The sequence below is a fragment of the Selaginella moellendorffii genome, unplaced genomic scaffold (assembly GCF_000143415.4).
Source record: "Selaginella moellendorffii unplaced genomic scaffold, v1.0 SELMOscaffold_11, whole genome shotgun sequence".
In the NCBI taxonomy this organism is placed as follows: Eukaryota; Viridiplantae; Streptophyta; class Lycopodiopsida; order Selaginellales; family Selaginellaceae; genus Selaginella; species Selaginella moellendorffii.
The window spans coordinates 2,449,257-2,474,058 of record NW_003314272.1 but is presented as its reverse complement, the minus strand read 5'-3'; the positions used below and the strand labels follow the sequence as shown (position 1 = coordinate 2,474,058).

The 24,802-nt window shown below is 50.3% G+C and overlaps 6 protein-coding genes across 7 annotated transcripts; 3 read left to right on the top strand and 3 right to left on the bottom strand.

Moving 5' to 3' along the window:
* Positions 1–22: 22 nt before the first annotated feature.
* LOC9651436 (ABC transporter G family member 31) lies at positions 23–5,560 on the top strand. The gene is made up of 11 exons (XM_002969106.2): positions 23–403; positions 478–691; positions 761–786; positions 845–975; positions 1,039–1,530; positions 1,585–1,835; positions 1,882–2,102; positions 2,164–2,304; positions 2,357–2,614; positions 2,672–2,843; positions 2,895–5,560. The coding sequence occupies exons 1-11, from the start codon at positions 206–208 to the stop codon at positions 5,240–5,242; spliced, it is 4,452 nt and encodes a 1,483-aa protein (XP_002969152.1). The 5' UTR covers positions 23–205; the 3' UTR covers positions 5,243–5,560.
* Positions 5,171–8,278, bottom strand: LOC9651435 (transcription initiation factor TFIID subunit 5). 2 transcript variants are annotated; one of them, XM_024673719.1, is made up of 19 exons: positions 8,100–8,278; positions 7,962–8,043; positions 7,826–7,904; positions 7,676–7,773; positions 7,563–7,619; positions 7,423–7,510; positions 7,257–7,366; positions 7,107–7,205; positions 6,925–7,046; positions 6,763–6,873; positions 6,637–6,706; positions 6,534–6,582; positions 6,359–6,484; positions 6,225–6,301; positions 6,055–6,171; positions 5,714–5,979; positions 5,566–5,655; positions 5,428–5,491; positions 5,171–5,362 (listed from the first exon to the last, which is right to left on the bottom strand). In XM_024673719.1, the coding sequence occupies exons 1-19, from the start codon at positions 8,243–8,245 to the stop codon at positions 5,303–5,305; spliced, it is 1,911 nt and encodes a 636-aa protein (XP_024529487.1). In that variant the 5' UTR covers positions 8,246–8,278; the 3' UTR covers positions 5,171–5,302. The 2 variants fall into 2 exon arrangements, with proteins under 2 accessions (XP_024529487.1, XP_024529486.1); XM_024673718.1 differs by having other exon boundaries at positions 5,175–5,491.
* Positions 8,279–9,436: 1,158 nt separating this feature from the next.
* On the bottom strand, positions 9,437–11,900 carry LOC9658917 (homeobox-leucine zipper protein HAT4). Its single transcript, XM_002968812.2, has 4 exons — positions 11,312–11,900; positions 10,851–11,242; positions 10,692–10,771; positions 9,437–10,622 (listed from the first exon to the last, which is right to left on the bottom strand). The coding sequence occupies exons 1-4, from the start codon at positions 11,700–11,702 to the stop codon at positions 10,265–10,267; spliced, it is 1,221 nt and encodes a 406-aa protein (XP_002968858.2). The 5' UTR covers positions 11,703–11,900; the 3' UTR covers positions 9,437–10,264.
* Positions 11,901–15,993: 4,093 nt separating this feature from the next.
* LOC112345921 (pentatricopeptide repeat-containing protein ELI1, chloroplastic-like) lies at positions 15,994–17,152 on the bottom strand. The gene is made up of 2 exons (XM_024673637.1): positions 16,302–17,152; positions 15,994–16,141 (listed from the first exon to the last, which is right to left on the bottom strand). The coding sequence occupies exons 1-2, from the start codon at positions 17,150–17,152 to the stop codon at positions 15,994–15,996; spliced, it is 999 nt and encodes a 332-aa protein (XP_024529405.1).
* Positions 17,153–18,567: 1,415 nt separating this feature from the next.
* LOC9658916 (alpha-mannosidase At3g26720) lies at positions 18,568–22,638 on the top strand (the record flags this gene model as incomplete). The annotated part of the gene is made up of 25 exons (XM_024673636.1): positions 18,568–18,662; positions 18,737–18,911; positions 18,989–19,189; positions 19,243–19,314; positions 19,370–19,483; positions 19,528–19,628; positions 19,681–19,774; positions 19,831–19,995; positions 20,062–20,157; positions 20,208–20,270; positions 20,326–20,382; positions 20,455–20,692; positions 20,738–20,826; positions 20,886–20,945; positions 21,000–21,068; positions 21,113–21,160; positions 21,219–21,338; positions 21,396–21,443; positions 21,501–21,613; positions 21,662–21,749; positions 21,797–21,907; positions 21,965–22,048; positions 22,111–22,158; positions 22,224–22,292; positions 22,348–22,638. Coding segments are annotated over 25 exons (2,631 nt in total), but the record flags the coding sequence as incomplete, so codon positions are not given.
* Positions 22,639–23,288: 650 nt separating this feature from the next.
* Positions 23,289–24,797, top strand: LOC9658915 (chromophore lyase CRL, chloroplastic). The gene is made up of 9 exons (XM_002969104.2): positions 23,289–23,565; positions 23,691–23,740; positions 23,796–23,856; positions 23,926–23,961; positions 24,023–24,073; positions 24,128–24,220; positions 24,284–24,388; positions 24,455–24,547; positions 24,631–24,797. The coding sequence occupies exons 1-9, from the start codon at positions 23,344–23,346 to the stop codon at positions 24,730–24,732; spliced, it is 813 nt and encodes a 270-aa protein (XP_002969150.1). The 5' UTR covers positions 23,289–23,343; the 3' UTR covers positions 24,733–24,797.
* The last annotated feature ends 5 nt before the right edge of the window (positions 24,798–24,802 follow it).

Below are 24,802 nucleotides of genomic sequence, written 5' to 3'. Positions count from 1 at the left end.
GAGCTATATATGGAGGTGTTTGAGTTGACTAGGATGTCTCTCTCCTGCCAGAGAGATAGGGCTTTTACGAATTTCAACGCAGTCATGGGAGCTGGAAATCTGGGCCAGGTAGAGCTTCTTCCAGTGATCTCCGCGCTTCTTTCTCCTTGATCTAGGAAATTTGGAGAATTTCTGTGAGAATACAGCTCCCGATCGTCGATCGGGGATGGCTGCCACCGCGGATGATGGCGCTGATGATCGCGGCCACGAAATGGAGGCCGCAAGAATCTCCAATTCCTCGTCCCTCCGCGAGCTCGTCGTCAATGAGGAGCTGCCAAGGGCTGTGAGCCTCAGCATTGCGAGATCGAGCTCGCTCAAGAGCGATCTGGAGCAGTACCACGCTGCGACGGATCCATATGACCTGGTACCAGATATTTAAAATTTTCCTTGTTCTTTTCTTTCTGTCCGGGAAGATCTTTACCAGGCGTGCGTTTGCAGGTGATAAGATTCAAGGGTGTCACTGTGACCGTGAACAGTCCCCAGCAGCAAGCGCAGAGCTATGAAACGTTTGGAAGGAAGATTGTGGGCTGCTTTCTCGGTCCTCTAAAGCTTCTCGCGAAGAAAAGAGATCAACCGAGCAGTGTCAAGGTACTTGACGACGTGAGTGGCTACGTTATGCCTGGCTCCATGACTCTAGTGATCGGTCCGGCAGGTAATTCTCCAAAACTTAACGAACTCTAGCTACATTTTCACGGTTTTTTTCTTTTTTTCTTTGTTCTAGGAAGTGGAAAGACTGCTCTCTTGAAGGTAATTTAGTGGTTTCTTATTACAATGTGACTTATCCATCTTTCTGTGATTATACCAGGTCCTTGCCGGACACTTTCATCCCAGCAAGCTCGTAAAGTTTGAAGGCCAGGTCTTATACAACGACTCCGTATTGACGCCAGATCTCGAGACCAAGCGTCCGATTGCTTATGCTACAGGCCTTCACAACGTGTACGTAATCTTTGTTTTGTTTTCTTCTTGTCTGAACTCCAATTAATGCTGTTCTTTTATCAGCCACTTGCCGGTGCTTACCATTCGAGAAACTCTCGAGTTTGCCGAGAAATGCACGCGACGGCTACGACCGCAGGAACTCACGGCCCAAATGATCAGGTGCTTTGCTCCGGACTTGGCAGACAGCGACAATCCATTCCTGGAATATGTTCTACAGACTTTCGGCTTAAAGCAAATCGAGCATTTGGTGGTCGGGCCTCTCCTGAAGGAATCAGCGAAAGCCAGGCTTACGACAGCAGAGATCGCGATGCGGACTTTTTCAGTCTTTCTATACGATCAGCCAGCAACGGCAGAGGACTCGTTACGCCTTTATGACAGGCTTCATAATCTCTTAGACACAGTGATTCGTGTTCAAGAATGCGCTCTAGTAACTTGCATGGCTCAGGTAGCTCCGGAAGTTTTCGAGCTTTTTGACAGGATCATTATCTTGTCCGAGGGCCAGATGATCTACCAAGGTCCTCGACACGGTGTGGAAAACTACTTCTTCAAGCTTGGGTATGTCTAAACTCTCTTATCTCCTGACGAACTAACTTCCTTGTTGCCTGCCAGATATAAAAAGCCTAGCTATGTCGATCCTGCTGTGTTCCTTCAAGATATTTCTGCGGGTTCTGGAGCTAGATACCTGATGCCTGGTTTTACAAAACTGGGAATTCCGGAGCTTGTTGTATCTTATAAAGCATCCGACCATTTCAAAGACGTCATGCGTATCGTTTCCAGCAAAGACGTGACTCACACTTACATGGCCGAGACTATCTCCGATATTGAGATCTCCATCCAGCATGACACGCTGAATGGCCCGGGTAACGATATGTGTTCCTCTTAGTGTCGACTTATAAGGTTTTGTAGGTGTTTACGTGACAAATGTCTCCGAGGCCGGAGAGATCATAACCAATGGAGCGGTTCGAGTGGGAGACGAAATCACTGCTGTTGTGCTACCTGACGGTAGTACTCACTACGTTAGAGGTGGCTCTCCAGCCGAACAGGCGGCTCAAGCTTGTAAAGTTGCCGACTTGCTAAACTCGAGAGAAGGATCACTTCACGTGCAACTGGAGCGTAAAATGCAAGAGGTGAGAACTCATACCAAATCTTCAGATGTTAATGGTAATCTCATGGAGTTTTCCTGTCCAGAAAGAAACCGGTGCGTGCTACAAAAAGCGGTTTGGATTTGTCAACGTGAAGGACTGGCTATGGTCTACGCAATGCCTTGTGAAGCGTCAATTTACATTTGCGATTCGTTTCAAAATCCTGATCATACTTCGGCTGTTCCAGGTTCGAAAAGCTCTAGACTTTTTCTTAGCTTTCAACAATCGTTTTCGTACAGATTACTGTTCTTGGACTCTTTGCTGGTTCTTTCTTCTACAAGAAAGGCGGCAAGATCGATCAATATGAGATGATTGCGCTACGAACCCTTGGCTTCGTCTCGATGATGGTCTTGATGCTTATAAACCTCACACAACTCCCAATCCACCTCTTGATTCATCGGCCGGTTTTCCAAAAGCACCGCGAGCTGCATTTCTTCCCAGTTTCTTCATACGTCGTGGCTCATGGCCTCGTGAGTCTCCCGCAATCACTTCTCGAGGTAAGAGTCGCTTGATTGTCGGAAGCTTCACACATACATGGTCATTCTCTTGAGCAGGCAATAATCTATAGCATGTGTACGTACTTCCTCGCGGGCCTCTCACTGGAAAATGCTGCGCACTACTTCCAGTATTTGGCGCTGATCTTTGTGATAGGATACATGGGATCGTCGTTCGTGTTTCTCGTCGGCGGATTTGCTCCGCTGCTGGAGAATGCCGCAGCTTTGGCAGGTTTGAAACACCTTTTGACAAAACATTGGGTTTATTTTCTTTCATTCACAGGACTTTTCATCCTCGTGTGTCTTCTCTTCTCTGGCGTGATTTTGCTACCCAGTGTGACACCCGCTTACTGGAAATGGATGCTCTACATCGTTCCAACGCGCTGGGGCAACATCATCTACTCCTCGACTCAGATGAAGACCCGGTACGACCAGCCATGCACGAGCCATCTCAACTTCCAGTTCTGTTTGGTAAACCCAAGGCTCACGCTCGGCCGGGCCTTTATCAAGTTCTATGACTTGGAAGCCTCCGGGGGAAGGCTGGTGCTCGCGTACGCGGCAATCGTCATCTTCATCCTCGCTCTCAACTTCCTCGCATACCTGGCGTACAAAAAGTCCCGCTTGCCGGAGCTGGCGCCATCTCCTGTCAGGAAAGGCCAGCTTCATCCAGTTGCCGACGAAGAAGCTGTAAAACCAGATCCGGAGGAGCTGAGCAGAGTAGAGGACGGTAGCCTCCGCGACGGTCCCGGTCAAGAAGAAGCAGCCAAGTGGATGGAACTCCATCTTCCTGTGAGGCCTCTAGTTCTCACGTTCTTCGACATCACTCTTCCAACAGGGCACCTGAGCCTGATCTCCGGCTATGTCAAGCCAGGCCAGATGCTAGCTCTCGTCGGAAGCACTCGCGCAGGAAAGTCGACACTCCTCAAGTGCCTGGCCGGCAGGATGCCCTCGGAAGGCGAGGTACTCGTCAACGGTGTCCGGCTGAAGAAGACGTGCTTCCACCGCATCTCTGGCTTTGCCGAGAACGTCGAGATGCACCAGCCGTATCTCACAGTCCGAGAGTCTCTCGAGTTCAGCGCCAACCTCCGGCTCAGGCGGCACATAAGCTCCGCCGACAAGGCTCGTCACGTCGATCTCATACTCGAGCTCACGGGCCTCTCCCACGTAAGCAACAAGCTGGTCGGGGTCTTCCAGCAGATAAACAAGCGGCCGCGGGAGATCACCAAGAAGCTCACCATAGCCATCGAGCTGGCAGCAAATCCCAGCATCCTGTTTCTCGACGATCCAACTTCGCAGCTGGACGGAGCCAGCGCGAGAAACGTTCTGCACCTCTTGCAAACGGTGGCCATGAACGGACGCACGCTGCTCGTCACCTTGCACCATCCCAGCGCCGAGACACTGGGCCTCTTCCACAGCGTGCTGGTCTTGCGGGAGGGGAAGCAAGTCTACTTCGGACCACCCGGTACCAACGGCAGCCAGCTCCTCGACTATTTCACGGCCATTCCAGGCGTGCCACCTTACGACCCGCGGCGGAGCCCGATGGTGTTCCTGCTGGACATCCTGGGTGGCGGAACCACGAAGCGGGAGCCCGCGGCGGACTTCGTCTCCGCATATCATAACAGCCCACTGCAGCTCGCAAACGCGGCCGAGCTCCAGTCCCTGCGTGACCAGAAAGACGACGGCCTCCACCATCTCAACTCCCGCTACATCGCCCCCTACAAGACGCAGTTCGCTATGGTGTTCCTCCGCAACGCCAGGTTCCTGTGGCGCAACGTCCGCTACACTTTCAACCGGCTCACGGGCATTGTCATCATCGCGCTCGTCATCGGCACACTCTTCCTCAACATCGACGTCGAGCGGTCCACCTCCATGCAGTCGGCGTCGCTCATCATGTACATCGAGGCCATCCTCATCTGCGCCACCACCGCCAACAATCTCATCCCGCAGCTCGGCACCGACAGGCAGGTCTACGTCCGCGAGAGCCGGGCTCGCATGTACACCTCGCTGCTCTACCCGCTGTCCTGGCTCGTCTCGGAGATCCCATACATCCTCCTGGGAACGTTCGTCTTCGTCGGGATAGCAAACGGGATGGCCGGCGTCGGAGTCGATACCTTCACGATGTTCCTCAAGTACTGGACGTGCCTCTTCCTCTTCACCATGGTGGTGGTGTGCTACGGCGTCTTCCTGGCCTGCGCAGCTCCGATCCCGACCATAGCCGTCACCTTCTCCTCCATCATCATGTCCATGTGGATCTCCTCGTCCGGCGTCTCGGTTCCCAGGAACAGGATCCGCTTCTACAAGTGGCTCTACTGGATCAACCCGTTCCAGTACACGATCAACATCCTCACCCCGACCTCCTTCTACTGCGACACTGGGACCACGGCCTGCTTAAGCTGCGTCATCCGCCAGCCGTGCCCCGGCTGCCACTGCAAGAGGCTTCACGACGTCGAGCAGCTCCTGACCCGGACCAACACCACCCGGCCTGCGTTCGTGTGGGATAGACTGCTGGCTACCAGACCGATCGAGATGAGCCGCAACCACTGGGACTATCTGGCGCTGTGTGGGATGGCGCTCTTCTTCGCGGCGCTGGCGGTCACATCTTTCAAGTTTCTCAAACACAACAGAGCTTGAGGTTCTCGCTTCCTTCAGCGTTATCCTTTTCCAAGATGGTTTCCACCAGGAGAAGGTAACTTAGTGGCCTTTGCTGGGACTAAAGGCGCCAGCGACGAACAGCAAGTTCCTCCTAGAAAACTACAGTGGAAAATAACGGTGTAAATAAGCGTGTAACTACAAAGAAAAAGCGTCTTGTTACTCACTCTTAGTGTGTAGATTGGAGTCGATTTGGTTGGCAGTGTCTTCAACAATCGCAATCTCCTTGTTCTGCACAAACAGAGAATAAGAAAAACAAACACAGAGCTCTCAGCGCTTTAAAAGAAGATGATTAAAATACTCACTTGTCTGCAGTGACTTTAGAGCTCCCGTTCACATCCCACAGTCTGACAGTGTTATCAGCGGAACCAGAAGCCAGAATGGACCCTTCGCCACTGGAGGAAAAAAAATCAAGAAAAAAATCAAGCGTTTTTCTCCAGAGGCTCTTGCTACCTGAAAGCGAGGCTCCAAACGCAGCCGGTGTGACCCAGCAGAGGAGTCACGCAGCGGCTGGATGCCAAATCCCACATCATAATGGCCCCATCCTCGTCACCCGATGCCATGAACAGTCCATCAGGGGACATGGCAATCGACACGATCATCGACCTGTGGCCTGTGAAAATGCGTACACACTCTCCAGTTTGTACGTCCCACAGCCTGACAGTCTTGTCGCTTGAGCCTGTAGCAATATAATTGCAATTGACATGCCACTGCACGCACTGCAAACGCATGCAGCAACTCGCTCAAGTTTATGCGAAGGAGAGAAACGACATAAGCGGAAAGGTAGAACTTACATCCACGTCTGAGAGATGGCCAGCCATTATCCTCAGCGGTTGCAATCTATCCATGGACCACACTCTTGCAGTCCGGTCGTAAGACGCGCTCGCGAAATAATGTCCCACTGGACTATACTGCAAGAGTAGCCGGAGATCAGACCGACTATAAGGCCAAAAGCCTGTCATACCTGAACATCCCAGACGGGATAGTTATGTCCTTTGTAGCAAGCTAAGTTGGCATTCAGCCTGGTGCTCCAAAGGCGTACTTCAAGACAGATAGCAAAACGTTTAGCAAGCTCCTGCAAAGACCAAGATAACTCACTTGTACAATCTCCTGATGCTGATAGCAGTGAATCACCCTCAGGGCTAAAGTCCACACCATATACTGGGCCAGCATGTCCAACCAATCGTATGTAGCTCGAACTGCGACCCTCAAACTGGCCCTTGCCTACAAAACTGACGAATTGGTGTTGGTCTTTTATTTAGAGACTGCTTACCAGCATCCGAATACATTGAAGGCTCGCCCATCTTTACCATGTCCCAGAGCTATAAGAAGTTTCTAAAGTCAATACACGCAACGAATAACAATTATAGACGTACCTTAATTGCCGAATCAGAGAATCCTCCAGCCAGATAAGCACCGTCTGCTGATATTGAAGCACAGTTCAGGCTGCCAGTGGCTCCAAGTTCACCAAATCACTCTCAAAACTCATCATGCATCCAAACCTGTTGTTTGTGTTCACAAATGTGTAACAGCTCACTGATGGCAACGCAGTGCTTCCGAGCTTGACTCTATTACGCAGGTCATCCAGAGCTTGCCGTTCAAAGTCGTCAGTCCTGCAGAGAAGCCAGTTCAAATTCCTCGTGTTGCAGAATTGAAAAGCTTACAGCAGTGGCATCGTCAACTCCGGCTTCAATCGGGGGACAGATCTGGCAGCCGGTTCGGCCTTTAATCCTTTACCTGCTTTGTCCCTTTTCACTTTCTTTACTTTCCCGTCGGCAGCTCGTTTCTAAGAATCAATCTCGTAAGAAGATGGATATCACAAAGGAAAAACAAGGAAATCGCGCACTTTAGCTTCGTCTGTTTCCGCATCTTTATCCGCGTCAGCCTTCTCCAGCTCTGCCGCTATTTGCTTCTCAAACTTATCTTCCAAGGATCCTTCAAGAATCTGCATAAAGAAAATGAAGGTCCAGCCGAACTAAAAAGGAAATTTACCCACCCCCCAGTGAATCTCCTTTTGATTTGTCGCTTCAACCACTGCCTGGACCTTTGCAGGAAGAGAGCTAGATTCATCATCGTCCAGTAAAGCTGCTGGTTGCCCAGGAAGGACTGCTTTCAACAACCTGAAAGAGTTACTCCAATGCAACCGACAAACTAGAGACGACCTTTCAAGTTGATATGTGAATTGACGATCCCAAGCATTAACATTGATTCCGTGCTCTGGAGATATTGCAAAAGTAACTCGAAAGAATACTGCATTTCAAACGGGATTCTGAGCATTCCAGTTGCAGCACGAAATTTCTACCTGGCACATCTTGACGTGTACTTTGTTCTCTTGAAGCGTGCATGCAGTCTCGTTTTCCTACGAATAAACCAGAACCTTGAGACTCCAAGCTCGACCCTTAAAAGGAAAGCTACCTGGAGGTGCTGGGGAGTAATCACTCCCTCTAGTTTCTGAAGATCTCTTATATGTTGCGGTTGATGGTCATCCCGAAAACTTTGGAAGAATTCTCGTGCTGTAACTTTCCCCTCAGCGGGAAAACAACCATGCCAAATGGAAAAGCGTACCTTCTTGCGCGAAACCTTTCGCCACCAATTCCATGTAACAGTGCACAAACACCGGATAGAGTATACGAAGTAGCTCAGTCTACCACAGAGAAAAATTCACAAAACCTTGAAAACAAGCAAGAGCTGCAATAAGAACCTTGTAGAGATCCAGAGACGAGTGAACCCAGTTTCGGAGCTTACTATAACTCTCCTTGTACCGCCCAGCCTCATTGTCAGCTCTAAGAATTTAGCACGCAATGCTGATCAAAACCCTACACGCTAGAGAAGAGACTACCTGGAATGGTTGATAATGTGGCTGATGGCGCCAGACGTATCGCTGTTCTGCTTCTGCTGCTCCTGGAGCAGCGCAATCTCGGCGACGCGGTACTTCTTGCGCCGCAGGTACTCTAGCACGACCTTCTCCTCTGCGTCCTCCTCCATCGGAAGAACCCTAAAACCCCTTAACAATATCAGAACCGGAGTCGAACCCGCAACCTCCTCCGCCCTAGTTAGTCCCAGGCATCATGATGCATCATGCACACATAGCCGACAATGCCAATCAACCTATAGCCGACAAGGTGAGGTGGCGCCTGTGCACCCTGGAAGGCAGGCACGCGCGGACATCATGTCGCACGACTCCCCTCACGCCACATGCATGATCATCATCAACACCATCATGACCATCGTCGCCACCATGATGACAACCATGAGAGAGAGGGCGCAGCGCAGGCAGGAGAAAACGCGAGGCAACCATCATACCGCCAGTGCCAATGTATGATTGACCGCCGAGGGGCGCAACGTGTCCGCCACGTGGCTCCATTCGGCCCAATCACCGGCGGGTATTCCGCGGGGACCACGTGAGTCAGCACCAGTCCGTACCGTTGGGCGGTTGGATCCCATTATGGAGCATGTGGAAGATTCAAAGCCTTCTTTCCTCAAACTAAATCGCCTCTGCTGGCCAACAATCAATCAATCGCGAAAATCATACCAATAGTAAAGTAAAATCTCATGACCATTGTGAAATCTCAAACCAAAAATTTCCAAGATCGATCTCGAACCAAATCTCCACGCCTAAATCAATCGCGAAAATCTCCAATACCAAGTAAAAATAGAAATGTCCTCGATCCATCAAGGTCTCTCCTCAAACTAAATCTCCTCCCGCAACAACTAAATTCTCATGACCATCGTGAAAACCAAAAATTCCTCTCGATCTCGGTCCGTTGAATTCTCAGTCTTCTACGCTTCACCGCTAATTAGTCAAAACTCCAATCCAAGCAGCCGATGGCTATGAACACGTCCAGTCTACCTAGAGCAGTACACAAACTCTCACGCGGGCTTACTTTAGTAGAGTAGTAGTAGCAGTCAGGTATGCCCGCCCTGGTCACGCATTAAATCACTTTTGTAAACACGAGATCCAGCGCCACGCAGTAAGAATGGATAAAAAAGGAAAAGCTCATTCAAAATCATCATCATTCATGGCGATTGCATCACACACACACACGGCCCACTCATCATGATTCGTGCATGACTCATGCATGGCCCATGCATCCCCATGCATGCCCCCATTCAAACTTAAACTTGATTTGATCAACTTGTCTATCTTCATCCTCATTGCTACTCACAAGTCTCGAGTGAGCGAATTCCTGCGAATAATTTACACGAGCGAGCGCAAGAGCGCAAGAGCAGCAAAACAGCAGCAACAGTCCACAAGCAAGATAGATGCCACTGTCCTAAGTACCGCGGAATTTCTTGTACCGCATGTAGAAACAAGCTTTACAAACACACACCACATTGGTGTTGTTGAATCTCGGCACACCTCACGGGTCGCGCACGACTTCCTTCCTTTGCTGGGCTTGGCCCCATTCAAACTGTGGCTGGCGTGAGAGAGAGAGAGAGAGAGAGAGAGAGAGAGAGAGAGAGAGAGAGAGAGAGAGAGAGAGAGAGAGAGCTTTGTGTGTGTGTGAAAGTTTTTTTTGTGCTTGGGTGTAAGTACATATGTATTTCTTGCTGTGTGTGGAAGAAGAAAATTTGTGTGTGTGAATGATTTCTCTGAGCCTGACTCGCTGCTTGCTGACTGATGACTGACCCATCCACTCAACTGACTGTCCAAATTTTTCCAGCCTTTGCTTTTGACTTTGCCAAAGGCCAGGCGAGAGACAAGCCAAGCCCAGCTTTGCTTGCTCGCTTAAAATCGTCCCAAAAGTACGATAGCGATGACTCACAGTTGTTCTTGCTTGCTTGCTGGTGCGAGTGCGAGTGTGAGTGTGAGTGTGTGTGTGTGGAGTGATCATGATCGAACGCGCGCAAGTTGGTAATATATCCAGTCAGAAAGAAACTTTTGGAAACCTTCCACTTTTGGGTCGCCATAGAACAGAGATCGGCCCTCGGATCTATCACCACTTTGCCGCTGGGTCGGGATGATCTTGGATGATCAATCTCGCTTGCTTCGCTCGCGCGGAATCAGCTCTGATAGGCGGCGGGGGGCTGGGAGTGAGGCGCGAAGTGATGGCCGCTGCCCATGGCTCCTCCTGCTGCTGCTTGTTGTTGAAGGTGGTGGGGGTGGTGGGATTTGGAGAAAGATGGTGGGATGTGGCCGGATCTGGTGTCCACCGCCGCCAATCTCTCGCAGGATGGGCACATTGTAAGCGTGGCTGCAGGGAGCGGCATGTAAAAGTCCTGGGAGATGACGCAGGGAGGAGGGACTTTGATGGCGCGGAGCTCCTGGAGCTCCTTTTGGAGCCGCCGGTTCTCCTCGGTCAGCGTCTCGCAGCAGCGCTTGAGGAGCTCGCAGTCGATCTCGGTCTGCTTGAGCTTGGTCCTGCAAGAACAAGAGAAACGAGATGAGCATCGATAGAAACGAGAAAAGTGAGCTTTGATCCTCTCCTACCTTGCGCGACGATTTTGGAACCAGACTTCTACTTGGCGAGGCCTCAAATTGAGATGCTTGGCCAGTGCGTTCTTTTGCTTCTGCGGAGAAAGAAAGAAAAAAGATCCAGTCAGTCGCATAGATCGAAACTAGATGAAACGTTCTTCCCTCTCCACTCACCGGATTGAGAGTGCTGTGCTCTTTGAAACTCTTCTCGAGGAGAGCCGACTGCTCCTTGGATAGGCGGAGCTTCTTGCGCGGAGCTCCATCCTCCTCGTCACTCCCCCTAGAGCTGACTTCGCAATTGGCACGATCGCCAGCATCGCCGTCGCCGCTGGGGCGCGGATCTCTCTCCCTCTTGATGTTGACACTGCTGCTCTCGCCGCCCTTGCGAGCAATGTCGAACGCGAACGCGCCGGCGCTGCCGCCGGGCGACACGCTGCAGCTTCGCGGGGACGATACCCCTCCCTCCACGTCCGCAGGGATCTCATTCATGTCGATGCCGCGCGGCGGCCCCGGCGACGGCCCCCTGCTCGACGAGTGCGTCTCAGGCGCAGCGATTTCCTCGCAATCTACACAGAAAGAAACGAATCATCGGTGAGAAACCCATCAAGACCCATTACTGGGATCGTCAATCTCACCATTGTGGATCCCCGAGCTCGCCGCTCCTCCAAATAGCGACTGCCGAGTGAGCTGCGACACGCAAGAGACGGGCGGTGGCGATTCGGTGTTGTGATTCGACGCTGCCATCGCTGGCACCGCTGGAGCTCTCGGCAAGAGGTCCAGCTGCACTGGAAAAGATCTTTGCTGCTGCTGCTGCTGGTGATGGTGATACTGCGCGGCCACCGCCATCTCGATCTCCTCCCTCCGCACGGCGCAAGAATTCTTGGCCATCGCGAAGCAGCTGCTGGTGGCAGTGTCGAGGCCCAGCGTGAGACTACTCGACATTGCTCGGAGGCGCTCGTGGTGGCTCTCCTCCCGTCGAAACATGGCGGCGCCGCTGCTCCTCCCGCCCACCTCTAGCGACAACATGGGAAGCAAGAACGAGAAGGAACAAGATCTCCCCTCTTCGTTTTCCCTGATCTCTTGTGCTAGCTCGCTAAAACACGAAGAAGGCCGTGCGTGCGTGTGCTTTCACTCCTCACAGCCAAACAAGAAATTTTCAAATCTCTCAACGGAGAAATCTAGAGCTCGCTGTGGCCTGCTAGCGATGATCCCACTGGAAGCTCTCTCGATCGATATGTAGGGTCAAAAACCCTGGACCGTTTGGTTTTATAAAGAGAGGCCGTCCAAATTACCGGGCATTCCCCCTGGCCAAAACAGTGTGGCCACCCGCCCGGCTGTCCACGTCAGCAGCCCAGTAGCCGTTGACGGCATTGACGGACGGAGGCCCAGCCAACGACGTTCCGTTAGGATAACGCGCGGTAGCTACAGGCCACATGGCACAATCGTACCGTACGGAGTCGTGACCATGTGAGTGGGCCCCGGTGGCAGCGTCCACGTGAAGCTGCCGGCGGGGGCGCGAATGATGGGAGGACAGGCGCGCGGCAGCCAATGATGAGGCCGCGATGAGTGGGCCGTCCCCTGACAAGCCGGCGTGTCGAGCGTGGCAGCGTACGGTGCGGCCACGTCAGGTTGTCGGCCTTGAGGGGGGCAGGCCGGGAGCACACACAATCATTGGGAAGAGCATATCCATCCCATTTTTATTCATTCAAATCAATCAAGCAGCGCAACCAAACCAACCAGACCATAGGAAAGAAGAAACCACATATGATTAAACGAGGGAATATAGAAATGCCGCTGCTTTGAGCCTGTGCGGTGGCGGGCTGACTCGAGGCGGATTTGTGATTGCAGCAAGAATACATTAGAAAAATAACCACGCACACGCAACATATGTGGACATGATTCGTACGTATGGTGAAACTTTTTCAACCATACTTTAACCCCATTTTTCTTATTAACCCTTTGGTCCGGGTTGGAAGCAGCAGCCCCCACGCTCTGTTTTTACGGTGGCGGTGAAATGTTCTTGTTCCGTGTGGCTGCCTCCGGGGACAAGAACTGACATTGCTTGCGGTAAATGTGCACAGCAAGGGAGAAAGAATTGTCCCACCCGACCCAGCTCCAACCCCCGCACCACCACCAAAGCGTCCCCACAGAGTCGCAAGAAACTCATCGATCAGAGAATCACGCTTCTACTGCTGGCGTGTTGGTTCCGACCGACCCGACCCAACCGGCCGTCCGACCGACCCAAAAATCTCGTCTCCTCGTCGGAAGGGAAGAATCATAGAGAATTTCTTTCACCGTCACCTTTTGCTTCATCCACACACATGCAATCACTTGGAGTGATTGTTGACAATGGGGGCGGATAGGAAAAACAAAAAAAAAAAAAACAGGAGAGTGGGGTCATTCACTCACACGTCCCCCTTTTTCTTGCTTTGCCTTTTAACTTTTGCTTTGCTGCTGCTCGCTAGTAGTTTGTTGGTTGGTTAGTTGGACCCCACGGCAATTATTTTTGACCCCATGGGTGAGTCCACCACCCCTGAAGAAGTGGAAACAAACATTCGGAAAATGGGAGGGAAATTCTGTGCTCATTGGCCATTGCCGGTAACGTTTTGCTTTTGCTTGCATTCCAAGGTAAAATAGGACTTGTCGTTATGATATCATCAATCAATCAAGCGGTGGTGGAACACTTGGAGATGATGGATGAATTCATTCGTCCGGTTTTGTTCTCTTCCTCTTGGCCTCTTCTGTTGGAACAGCAATACCAAAGATTCAACCAGATGGACGCCCGTGAGGCCTTTCGTTTGTTTTTGTCTGAGCAAGCGAGTGGATGTATGATCTCTTCTAGGCTGCGAGTGTGGACTCATCTCCAACTCGAAAACTTCACCCAGCCTTCAAAAGCCCCGCCTACACGTCGATCTCTCCGTCGACCTTTTAAACAAAGGTAAATGTTGCGCAAGGTGGCAGTCAGTCCTATCCAGCCTTCATTTGGCCACTGCTTCAAATTTGAAGCTCAAAGTTGACGTCGGTCACGAGTTTCGATTGTTAAAAACGAGGAGCTTCATCTCCATTTTTCTCATCTTAGAAAACGAGGAACATGTCAAGCTAAGATTTGTCTTTGCCCAATGAGAGAAACAAAAGGGGATTAAACCATAGATGCTTTCCAAGCAAGAAAGACCTTGTCCATCCTTGTCTGAGCTAGAGGGTCTCGTGTGGGCCTCTTTCCTTTTCCTTTACAGCATTTACAAGGGAGTGAATGAATCAATGGTCTGATCCCATTGTCAATCCCATAATAGATCTGTGTTGGTTGGAGAAGAGAAAGGTGCCTGATGCTCGCTAGCTATAAATTCCCTGGAAATTGATTGAAATCATACACATTCCGCCCCTTTGTTTGTTCCAGTCCCTTGTCACTCATTCATTTCACTCATTTCCTCAAGAATGGTGGATGGATGGACAGATGAAAAAAAAAGCTCTATGATCACACAATGGTAGAGCCCACGCTTTCAATATGTGTAGTTGGAAGAGCACACATACACACAGAACGCAGTAGTCTCTTACACACAACAACCTCATCGTTTTCCCGATTGCTTTTGCTGCTCGCTCGCTTTTGGTACACGCCACGCCAAGCTCACGCCACTGAAAAAAAATACACATATATTTCTTTTCTCATGAAGCCAGTAGCTTTGGTTTTGGTTGTGGTCACCAGCCTACAACACTTTGTACACTGACTGGTTGATTGGGAGGATCCCTCCAAATTGACGTTTATATCTCTTTTTTTATCTCTTTGGACCAACATAGCGATCCAAACCAGGCGATATAAACCTTCGGGAGCAGTGACCAGAGCCAAATTGGTACGCAGGTGACCATACCAGTCGACACAAGCAAGACTTGGAAAAAATCTTCCAGATCGAATCAAAAGAGCCTTGCTAAAGTTCTGGCAATCAACTGTAGAGCTCTCAGGCTCAGCCCATACATGTATAACGTGAAGCCATGATAGTTTGGAAACGAAAGTTTGTGGCCGGCTTGTCGGCCTGAGAGATATGTCGGTGATTCGGCTGCCGGCCGGCGGTCCCCCACTGGCCGGCGACCGGCCCCTTATCATGGGGTCATGAATTATTGGATTTGTATCTCCGGGGTCGAATATGCGCGCGCAACTTGCCCAATGATACAGCAAAAGTGTAGAGAAATGTGGGCGTGTAATGCCAGATGGGGACATTTGGAGTTTGGAGCATATGCATTTCCCCAGAGTTTCTTTCCTTTTCTTTTCCAACACCTCCCAGAGCACAACGAGCTTAGACTACTCAAAACAATTGCAATCACGTTATCATAGTTTTATGACTGGGCATTTTGGGCAAGCAACCCTCACTCACACCAACACCAAAGTGAAACATTAGATTCTCTGTTTGGATTTGTTGCATAATTCCATTTCTTGTTGTCGTTGGTCAGCTTGGGAGCTTGCGGGTGGTGTGGGGTCAAAGTCATGTGAATCATATGAGGTGCCCCGCTTAACTCAAACTTTAATCAGGCTTTTGGCTGCAAACAAAGCCATCCAGAGAACAATCACATGATTGATGCTGCCGAATCATGTCGGGCAGCAAAGCGCAGCCGCCAATCAGAGGATGCCAAAATCTAAAATAATCGCGAGACTCACCCAATCACCCAAAAGTGCACGTGTGTACCTGCGTGCTCGCGACGGTCTTTTCTCCATTTCTTAGGTTTCAGACGAGCCACTCCACTCCACTGGGAGTTCTAAAACACCTCGACAAAGACTTAAAGAATCAACGAAAAGTTAGCTCTAGAAGATGCATCACCAAGACACTTTAGTTCTTTCTTATCCACAGGAGTGAGAGGTCTTTCTCGATCACATAGTAGTAGTCGTAGTAGTAGGGAGGGCGATTCCTATGGGTGTCTTTTCTTCCCTCTTTCTTCCAATTTTCAACACCACATTCAATCAATCGCTCGATTCCTTCCCAGAGCTCTTTAAGGGGGCATTTCCCACTGCATGGCAGCTTTGTAAGGTACTTTGGTTGGCCAGCAACACATTCTAACCTTCCCGCCTATCCAATCCATTACACACTTGTACGCAAGACACGCAGAAAGGTAAAAAGGTAGTGCCTTCTAACCTATTATATCGTGCACCCATAACATTCATGGCCATTGTCATAAGCATATGCTCTTGTCGGCCATGGGCATGGAATCCCATGGCATGCATGGCCGCGAATAAATGCCCACATACATGCTATCCATGCATCCACATGTTGGTACATAAATGCATCCCCTCCAACCCAATAATGCACGCCAATAAATATCGTTCGTTCCCACGTTACCGGTGCCGGGAAAGCAAGAAATTGAGATTCCTGGCTGGCACTGACCGGCCGGTTGGTAGAAGGAGTGCTCTCCAGTGCCACGTCACCTTGTCGCGGGCCAGGGCGACAGCCACCCCTGACGGTGACTGTGACGGGGAGCGACCCCTCCGGAGGCCCGCGGTCAAATCAGTCAGCCATTTTAAACGCCATCATGAGGTGATGTGTACGTAGCTCGGAGGGCATCATACGGTAGAGTAGCGTAGATCACGCTCCGATTCCGGGGAATATCCCTGCCGTACAGAAAAGTACGCGATCTAGTGATCACCTTGAGTGAATGCTGGAGAGCAGCACGTACGGCGCCGAATCCTTGAGCTCCATGTTGAAGACCTTGCCCGCTGCTTGAGCCCCGCGCTGGGAATCGTGGTGCATCTTGCAGCCATTGAGAAGCGCGAGCCACACGGCGTCGTCCTTGAGAGGCATGAGCTTGATCACGTCCTCGGCCTCGTTGAGCCAGCCCGCACGGCCCATGAGATCGACCAGGCATCCGAAGTGCTCCACGTCCGGTTGGATCCCATACTCTGGAAGCATCGATCCAAAGCACTTCACCGCCGGCTCCAGCAGCCCCGCATGGCTGAAGGCGTAGAGAACATTGACAAAGGTGATAGGGTTTGCGCCGATACCCTCCTGTTGCATGAGGGCAAAGGTGTCCACCACCTCGCACACATGCCCACGCTGGGCATATGCCGCGAGAAGAGTATTCCAAGTGATGATATTTCTACACGCCATGCTGTGGAAAATGCCCTCGGCGTCGTTGACTGTGCCGCATTTCGCGTACATGTTGAGGAGCGAGGTCCACAGCACGACCCCAGACTCGGAGGTCAACGGGGCGGCGCCGCCTACCATGAGTGTGTGGATTGTCCTCCCCTGCTGCAGCGCCCCCGCAAACGCACAGCCCTCTAGCGCGCTCGCGAGCGTCACGCTGTTGGGCTTTACACCCTCGAGGCTCATCTCCCGGAACAGCAGCACCGCCGACGCGCCGTGCCCGTTCTGGGCATTTGCGGCGATGACGGCGTTCCACGAGACGAGGTTGCGGACGAGCATCGCACGGAAGGCGGCGGTGGCGGCGTCAACGCATCCGCACCTGCCGTACATGCTCACTAGTGCGGTGCCGACCATGACGTCGGTCTCCCAGCCGCGGATGCCGGCGTGCACGGATCGCCCCAAGGAGAGGTCCGCGGGGGCGACACACGCCGACAGGATGTTAAGGAAGGTGACGGAGTTGGGACGCACCGGCGAATCCCCGCTGCTCATCACGCGGTACACCTCGAACGCCTGAGCGGTATGCCCGTTCTGGGCATACGCAGCCACCATGGTGTTCCAGGCCACCACATTCCGCTTGCGGGGGGGCATGGCGTCAAAGGCGTGCCGCGCGTCTTGTGGGCAGCGGCAGCGACCGTAGACGTGGATCACGGCCGTGAGGACTTGGCAATGGGAGTGGAAACGCGTGTGGAGGATGCGCGCGTGGAGCGAGCGGGCCTCGCGGACGCTTCTCGTCGACGCAAGAACTCCCAAGATGGTGATCAAAGTTATCTCGTTGGGCCCCATCCCATCGCAGTCCATTTGCCGGAAGAGAACGAGCGCCTCGGAAAGATGCCCATTCTGGGCATATGCCGCGATGAGGATGGTCCACGAGAAGACGTTCCGTACGGGGAGGGAGTCAAAGGCTGTCTTGGCGTCGCGCACGCTGCCGCAGCGGCCGTACATCTGGACGACGAGATTGTTGAGCACGACATTCTTGTCCTGCCCCGAGGAGACAATATACGCGTGGACGCGCTTGCCGTAGGAGAGGGAGCAGTGGCGGAGGAGGGAGGCGTAGTTATCGAAACTAGGCGATGGGAGCTCCAGTTCTTGCGGATCATCCGAGGTGTGCTCCTGGCGGGCGATCGAGTTGTCGCGATCCACGGGACCTGGAAGCGCCGTGAGTAGTGAGCAGTGGACGCAAATGCCCATTCTGGGCAAATGGAGAAAACTTTAGCCCTCTAGAATCGAGCCATTTGCCACGCGATCGAGACCACAATGTAACGAATAGCTCCAAAACTTAAAGCACGGTAAGAATTGGACTGTCCAAGAGAATGGCCAGCGAAAGAAAACAAAAGGGCGCTAGCGTTTCTCCTCGTTCGTCTCGTGCCGATCGTGGATTATAAAAGAATGGGACGCTTTGTTAGTCTCAATGATAAGTGGAATGGAAGTGGTGTTTCTTCTGCTTGTTTTATTAGGGCAGTGTTGTTACGCTGCTTACAACACTAACGCGAGCGTTGTCGCCGGGAAGCTCAACGTCCATCTCGTTGCTCACAGTCACGACGATGTTGGGTGGATCAAAACGGCGGACGAGTACTATGTAAGTTTTTAATCAAGACCAAGAGAGAAAAAAATGGCTTGTTCTCTCTTTCCCAGGACACTGTTAAGGGCATTCTTGACTCAGTCCTGGCTTCCCTGCAAGAGAACCCGGACAGAAAATTTGTGGAAGTTGAACAGGTTTGGCTTTGCGATCGCGAACTTAATTCTTTTCCCAATGGTAAAAATGCTGTTTTTTTCAGGCATTCTTTAGCAGATGGTGGAACGAGCAGAACTCTAGCATTCAGGGGGTCGTGAGGCGGCTTGTCAAGTCTGGGCAGCTCGAATTTGCGTAAGTAGCATCTGATCACTTTGTTTAGTTCGGTTCTACTATTTGAGACAAAACTTTGTGAATGCTGGTTTTAGAAATGGTGGATGGTGCATGCACGATGAAGCCGCGACTCACTACGCGGATATGATCGATCAAACTACACTCGGTCACAGGTTTCTCAAGCAAGAGTTTGATGTAGTTCCTCGCATTGGATGGCAAATAGACCCGTTTGGACACTCCGCCGTGCAAGCATATCTCCTAGGCACTGAGGTGAGTTTGCAAAGTGACAAAACTTCTCTGAGTTTCTCTGTTTCGAAAATTTAAACACTTGTTTTTTGTTTTTACAGCTTGGCTTTGATGGTCTGTTCTTCGCAAGGATCGATTATCAAGACAGGCTTAGGAGGACCCAAGACAAGAACCTCGAATTCGTCTGGGAAGGATCAAACACCTTGAAGTCTGACAACCAGTTGTTTACGAGTGTGTTTCTTCGCCACTACAAGCCCCCAAAAGGATTTAATTACGAAGGAAGCGGTGGAATTATCATGCAGGTATTTATGTTTTACTATATCTTTGCTCCTTGTAGAGTTTTTCCTATGTCCAGGATGACCCTTCCAAAGGCGCTACGAACATAGAGGAGCGTGTAGAAGCGTTTGTAAACGCAGCCAAGGTGTATGTAAGTTTTTCCACCACCATATCCATCAGAACGGTCTGATTTAGTTGTTCCACAGGCAAATGCGACTCAAACAAATCATGTCATGTGGACGATGGGAGACGATTTCAAATACTACCGCTCTGCAGAGTGGTACACTGAGATGGACAAGCTGATCCACTACGTGAATAAGGTAACCGCGATCATCTAAATCGTTTTCTTACATTTTTTTGTCAGGATGGTCGAGTGAACGCTCTGTACTCGACGCCATCCATATATCTGGATGCTAAGCACGCAGCTGATCAAGTGTGGAATGTCACAAAGAATGACTTCTTTCCGTGAGTAAAATTGAGATATTCCAAGAGCTTTAGACTAAGAATTCTGATTCAGATACGCGGACAATAAGGACTCGTTCTGGACAGGCTACTATACCAGTAGAACCGTCTTGAAGGGCTACGTTCGTGCTCTTTCTGGTTACTTACAGGTACGTGCTTTTCCATCTTAGAAGCCTGTTTAACGCGAGAAGGAAACTATCGACAGGCAGCTCGGCAACTGGAGGCCTTGACAGGAAAAAGAGACCATCCAAACACAGATAATTTGTGGCGTGCCTTGAGTGTTGTACAGCATCACGATGGAGTGAGTGGCACCGAGCGGCAAAAGGTGGCTGACGACTATGCTAGACTACTTGCTATCGCAGCTTCCGAGGTTTGTGCTTGTGCTGTGTTTAATCTCTTCCCTGATGTTCGATCATATCACCATCCATTCGTGCAGGCTGAGAAATCAATGAACTTGGCTGCTTCTTGCTTAGCAGCCGGCGTTTCTCCATCCGACTGCCTCAGAAAGAACGTTTCTTCCGACGCCGTTCAAGTGAGTTTACCATGGCCCTTGAAACTTATACTAGCCTGATTTTGTTTCAGTGTCCTCATCTCGATATAAGTTTTTGCCCCTCGTCCGAAAACATTACCAGTGACAAGCCTTTGGTAAGAGTAGCTTTTATTGCTTGCTTGGCGCTGCTTAGCTTTCTATATCATTCAGGTTGTCACTGCCTATAATCCTCTTGGATGGGCTCGTGAGGAGTACATTCAAATACCGGTAAGTTCTCTCGACATTTCATTATCGTAATCCTTCTCGCGTATCCAAAGTCATTGTTTGTTCTTCTACCAGGTGAGCTCCAACGCTCTTATTGTCACAGACGCTACTGGCAAAGCAGTGGACTCACAGCTAGCACCCATCAGTGACGCAACCAAAAAGCTTAGAAAGCTTCATGCCGAGCTAGATATCGGCGTAATACCAGAAGACGAAACTCTTTACTCGCTCGTCTTTAAGGCAGTGGTTCCTCCTCTTGGCTTCAGCTCCTACCTTGTCAAGCCGTCCAAGCCCAATGAAAATGGCAAGTGGTTCGGTTTCTTGCATGTTTTCGGATTAACGTTCTAAGTGATCGATGCAGGTTCAGCTGGAAACTCTAGAGTATATGAGGCAAATATTACGGATTCGTCGACTGAGTACTTTTGGTACACTGGCCAAGTTGGAGGCCAGGTATTTCTTTACGTGATTTTTTAGTGCCATAAACTTTTACTTTTACTCTTCTTTGATAGAACTCTGGTGCATATATCTTTCGACCAGCTGATAACAATCCAACTCCAGTAACATCATCTGTAAGCTCCTTGTTCTTTATTTCATTCCGAAGTTTTATTTTTCTTTTGCTTCAGGCTTGGCTGGCTGTGGAGGGACCTTTGTACAAGGCACGCCGACGACAAGTTTCACCTTGGATTTACGAAGTGAGGCATTCTTTTTTGCTTCTACATCTGAAAGTTCTTTCCAGGAGCATCGTCTTTACAATGGCGAAACCCATAATGAGCTTGAGATCACGGTACATATTAGTCGTCCTTGCGGAATAGCGTTTTATGTTTTGAGATTCTTCTATGCAGGTTGGCCCCATTCCACTGGATGATGGCGTTGGAAAGGAAGTCATTGTGAAGGTCAAGGCGAACACAACGAGCAATAGCAAGTTCTACACTGATTCAAACGGCCGGGATTTTCTAGAACGAGTACGAGTTTCCATGAAACTTTCGAACTAAACATTCATTCTTTGCATGGACGCTTAGGTGCGATCAAAGCAAGTGACTCAGCCCGTTGCTGGAAACTACTATCCCGTAAGTATTCACTTCTCTTTTTGGCACCGTAGTTTCTTAATCGTTGTTTTTCCGCAGGTAAACCTGGGAATTTATATCAACGATAACCAAACGGACTTGTCACTTCTTGTCGATCGAGCTTCAGGAGCGTCGAGTACCAACGATGGTGAAGTTGAGCTCATGCTTCACAGGTATTCATTTGATTCCAAACGCGTGTTTATCGTCGGGCTTTCACGCAGACGTCTAATGGCCGATGATGAAAGAGGAGTCTCCGAAGCTTTGGACGAGCAAGTTTGTATTGGGTCACAGGAATGCGAAGGTCTAACGGCAAGTAAAAGTCTCATTTTCGATCATTGTCTCAACATTTTCTGCAGGTTAGACGGATGGTTTACGTAAATTCGGGTCCCGTCAAGGAAGCAAGCCGATGGCGTCGTCTCAAAGGCCAGAGAATTTACTCTCCACTCCAGCTCTTTTTCAGCACTCCGGTAGATGATTATTTCTAGTTTGTTGTTTCTAACTTGTCCACCATGATCTTGTCTCAGAGTGGACAAAATGTTCCTAAGCAATTCTCGATGGTAAAGAGTGGATATGCTCTTCCAGACAATGTCGCGCTTCTCACAATCCAGGTTTTCAAGAAGTAGCAAAGTTTTCTCCAGGTGTATAACCTTGCTGGTTTGATTTTACGTAGGAGCTGGAGGATAAATCCATCCTCGTGAGGCTGGCTCACTTGTTTGAGGTACGCAAGAACCTTTCCATCTCAAAAAAGACCAGCTTTTGACAAACGAAATGGCTTGTTTCTAGGCCGGGGAAGACGATACCCTGTCCAAGCCGGCAAATGTACAACTCAAACAGCTCTTCTGGCACTGGGAGGTATTCGTGCTCGAGTTTTCGATTTCGATCGCTTAAGGATTAACTCTTCTTCCAGATACAAGGAGTGAACGAGCTCTCGCTGTCAACAAACCAAGACAAGAGCAGCATGAAGAGGCGTATGGAATGGAAAGTGGCCGAAAAAAGCGAGGGTGGAGCCAAGCGTGGAGCTCGGATCGACCAAAAGTCGCTACTTGTGGAGCTCGGGCCGATGGAAATTCGTACCTTGCAGCTCACTGTCAAGCCAAAGAATGTCGTAACATTGATTTGACCCAAGTATGTCACAACATAGATGGCTTTCCAAATTGTAGCAGTGTTCTTTCGTTACTATGGAAGGTTCCACTGAAAATCTCGCGCTCTCGATCGCTATGAGCGCTTGTCACCATCTTTGATCCAAACAGGGACTCCTCGCTCCAATCCTCCACGGGAGATTACATGGAGCAATCATGAAATTCTCTACTTTGTCCGCGAGCAACTTTGCGTGCTCTTCTCCTTCATCGCTCTCTATCGAATTCAAGCAGCAAAACCTTGAGAAATCCAAAAGCCGTGCGTCAATCCTGGCAGAAAAACATACCTCCTCTTCCAAGCAGCGCGCCACCTCACGCTTGAGACCTTTGCATTTCCCCAAAAAATTGGCGGCCGCGGCATGCTCCTTGTGGCAGCGCAAGAGGGAGGTGATGATCTGAGAGGCGACGCGTAAGGAGAAACCTACGCGCGCGATTGCCTACCTTGGCGCAGTGTGGATGCTGCTGGAGAACAAGTGGAGGCTGCATTCTTCGCCCACCAAGAACCCTAATTTTTTATAAAGAGAGCGCTCATACTTTCCACCACACATTCACTTTACTATCATAAATTCCACGCTTGGGATCTATCTCGCGATCTCGATCGCTCTGAGCGCCCGTCACCATCTTTGATCCAATCCGAGCTGCATTGATCCAATCGGAGCTCCGATTTGAGCTCACGCTCGCGAGAAAAACTTAAAATGTGTGTGGCGGGCGACTGGTAGCACGTCACACATAAATCTAGGGCTTATTGTCCTCTTCCCCTCTCGGCTATGGCGGGAGGCGACAGGGAGGACGCCTCCTCGCTCCAATCCTCCGGTGGCGCTGGAAATGTGAGCGTCGGCGGCGGTGACGGAGGAGGCGGCGGCGTTCGCAGCTTCGTCTTGAAAGCGGCATGTCTGCTGGGTGGTGTTCTTCTGCTCCGCAAGCTCACCAAAGCAAAGACGCGGTGGGATCACACTCGTCTCGTCGCCGATGCTCTCACAGGCGAGAAAGTAAGCGAGAGATCACCCTTTCGATCTTTCCATCGCTTTGTTTCTTCTTGTCTTCTTTGTTCTTCCCATTATCTTTGCTTGTGTGATCATTTTGTTCCACTTTTCTTAGAGGTTGCTTTTCGTAGTTTTCCCAAGAGCAAGCGGCAAGGGATCCAATGACGTACTTCAATCTCAGGTAAGCGCGCTGGTTGTCGAGAACAGGAAGAACATTGAAAAGCTTTTGATCGCAGGATGCTGGCATGCCCCGCGACTGTTCTGGACGATGGAGCGAAAGTTCTCTACTTTGAACAGGTGCTCTTCTTGAGTATTTTTGGTTTTCATGCACTGAAACAAGAAAAATGATATTTTGCGTTCTTCCAGGCATTCTGGAGAACACCTGATAAGCCATATAGACAGGTAGGCGCACAAACAACGCTTTTATGTATCAGATCAGAGAGTTCTTTCATTTTCTCTCCAGAGATTCTACGTTGTGAGGCCCTGTCCGAAAGAAATGAAGTGCGATGTGGAGGTAAACACGTCCAGTGTTGTGGAGTAAAACTTTCAAGTTTTTCGATCGCTGCAGGTTGGATCCTACGCTGTTCGTGACATTGAGGAATACAAGAACTTCTGTGAGAGGCCAAAGGATCAGCGACCACAGCCGGAAGAGATCCCTGGAGTAAGTCACAACAAGCCTTTCGAGCTGGGAAAACAATTCACCTCTTTTGTTTGGATTGTCAAGGACATCTCCGAGCATTTAACTTCCGTCTATCTCTCCGCCTGTGCGCGAGGCCAACGTTGTCTCTACGAAGGATCAACACCTCCCGGAGGCTTTCCAAACAACTGGGTAACGAAAAAAAAAGCCTTTTTTTTTTCTAGAGTTCTTCACATTTTCCTCTTCGTTTCTTGGCAGAACGGTGCTTCCCGGTGCACATCCGAGCTCACAATCCTCAAAAGTGGAGAGATCCACTGCTGGGATCGCGCCTACGACGACGAAGGAAATCAGGTTCCTCAAAGTCTCTCTCGATTCTAAAACTTGCGTTTTTCTTTCTCTTCGTTCTTCTTTTTCTTTCTACGCTTTGTTTGTAGGTGTGGGGTGTAAGACAGGGGCCATACGAATTCAAGCCTGGAACCTCCAAGAACAGATCTTACGTTGAGCATGACACAGCGTCCCTTTCCATTGACAACTAGAAACTAAGATAGTGTGCCTTTTGTAACATAATAGATTTTGGAATAATCCTACTCGAGATTGGGTTTCTAG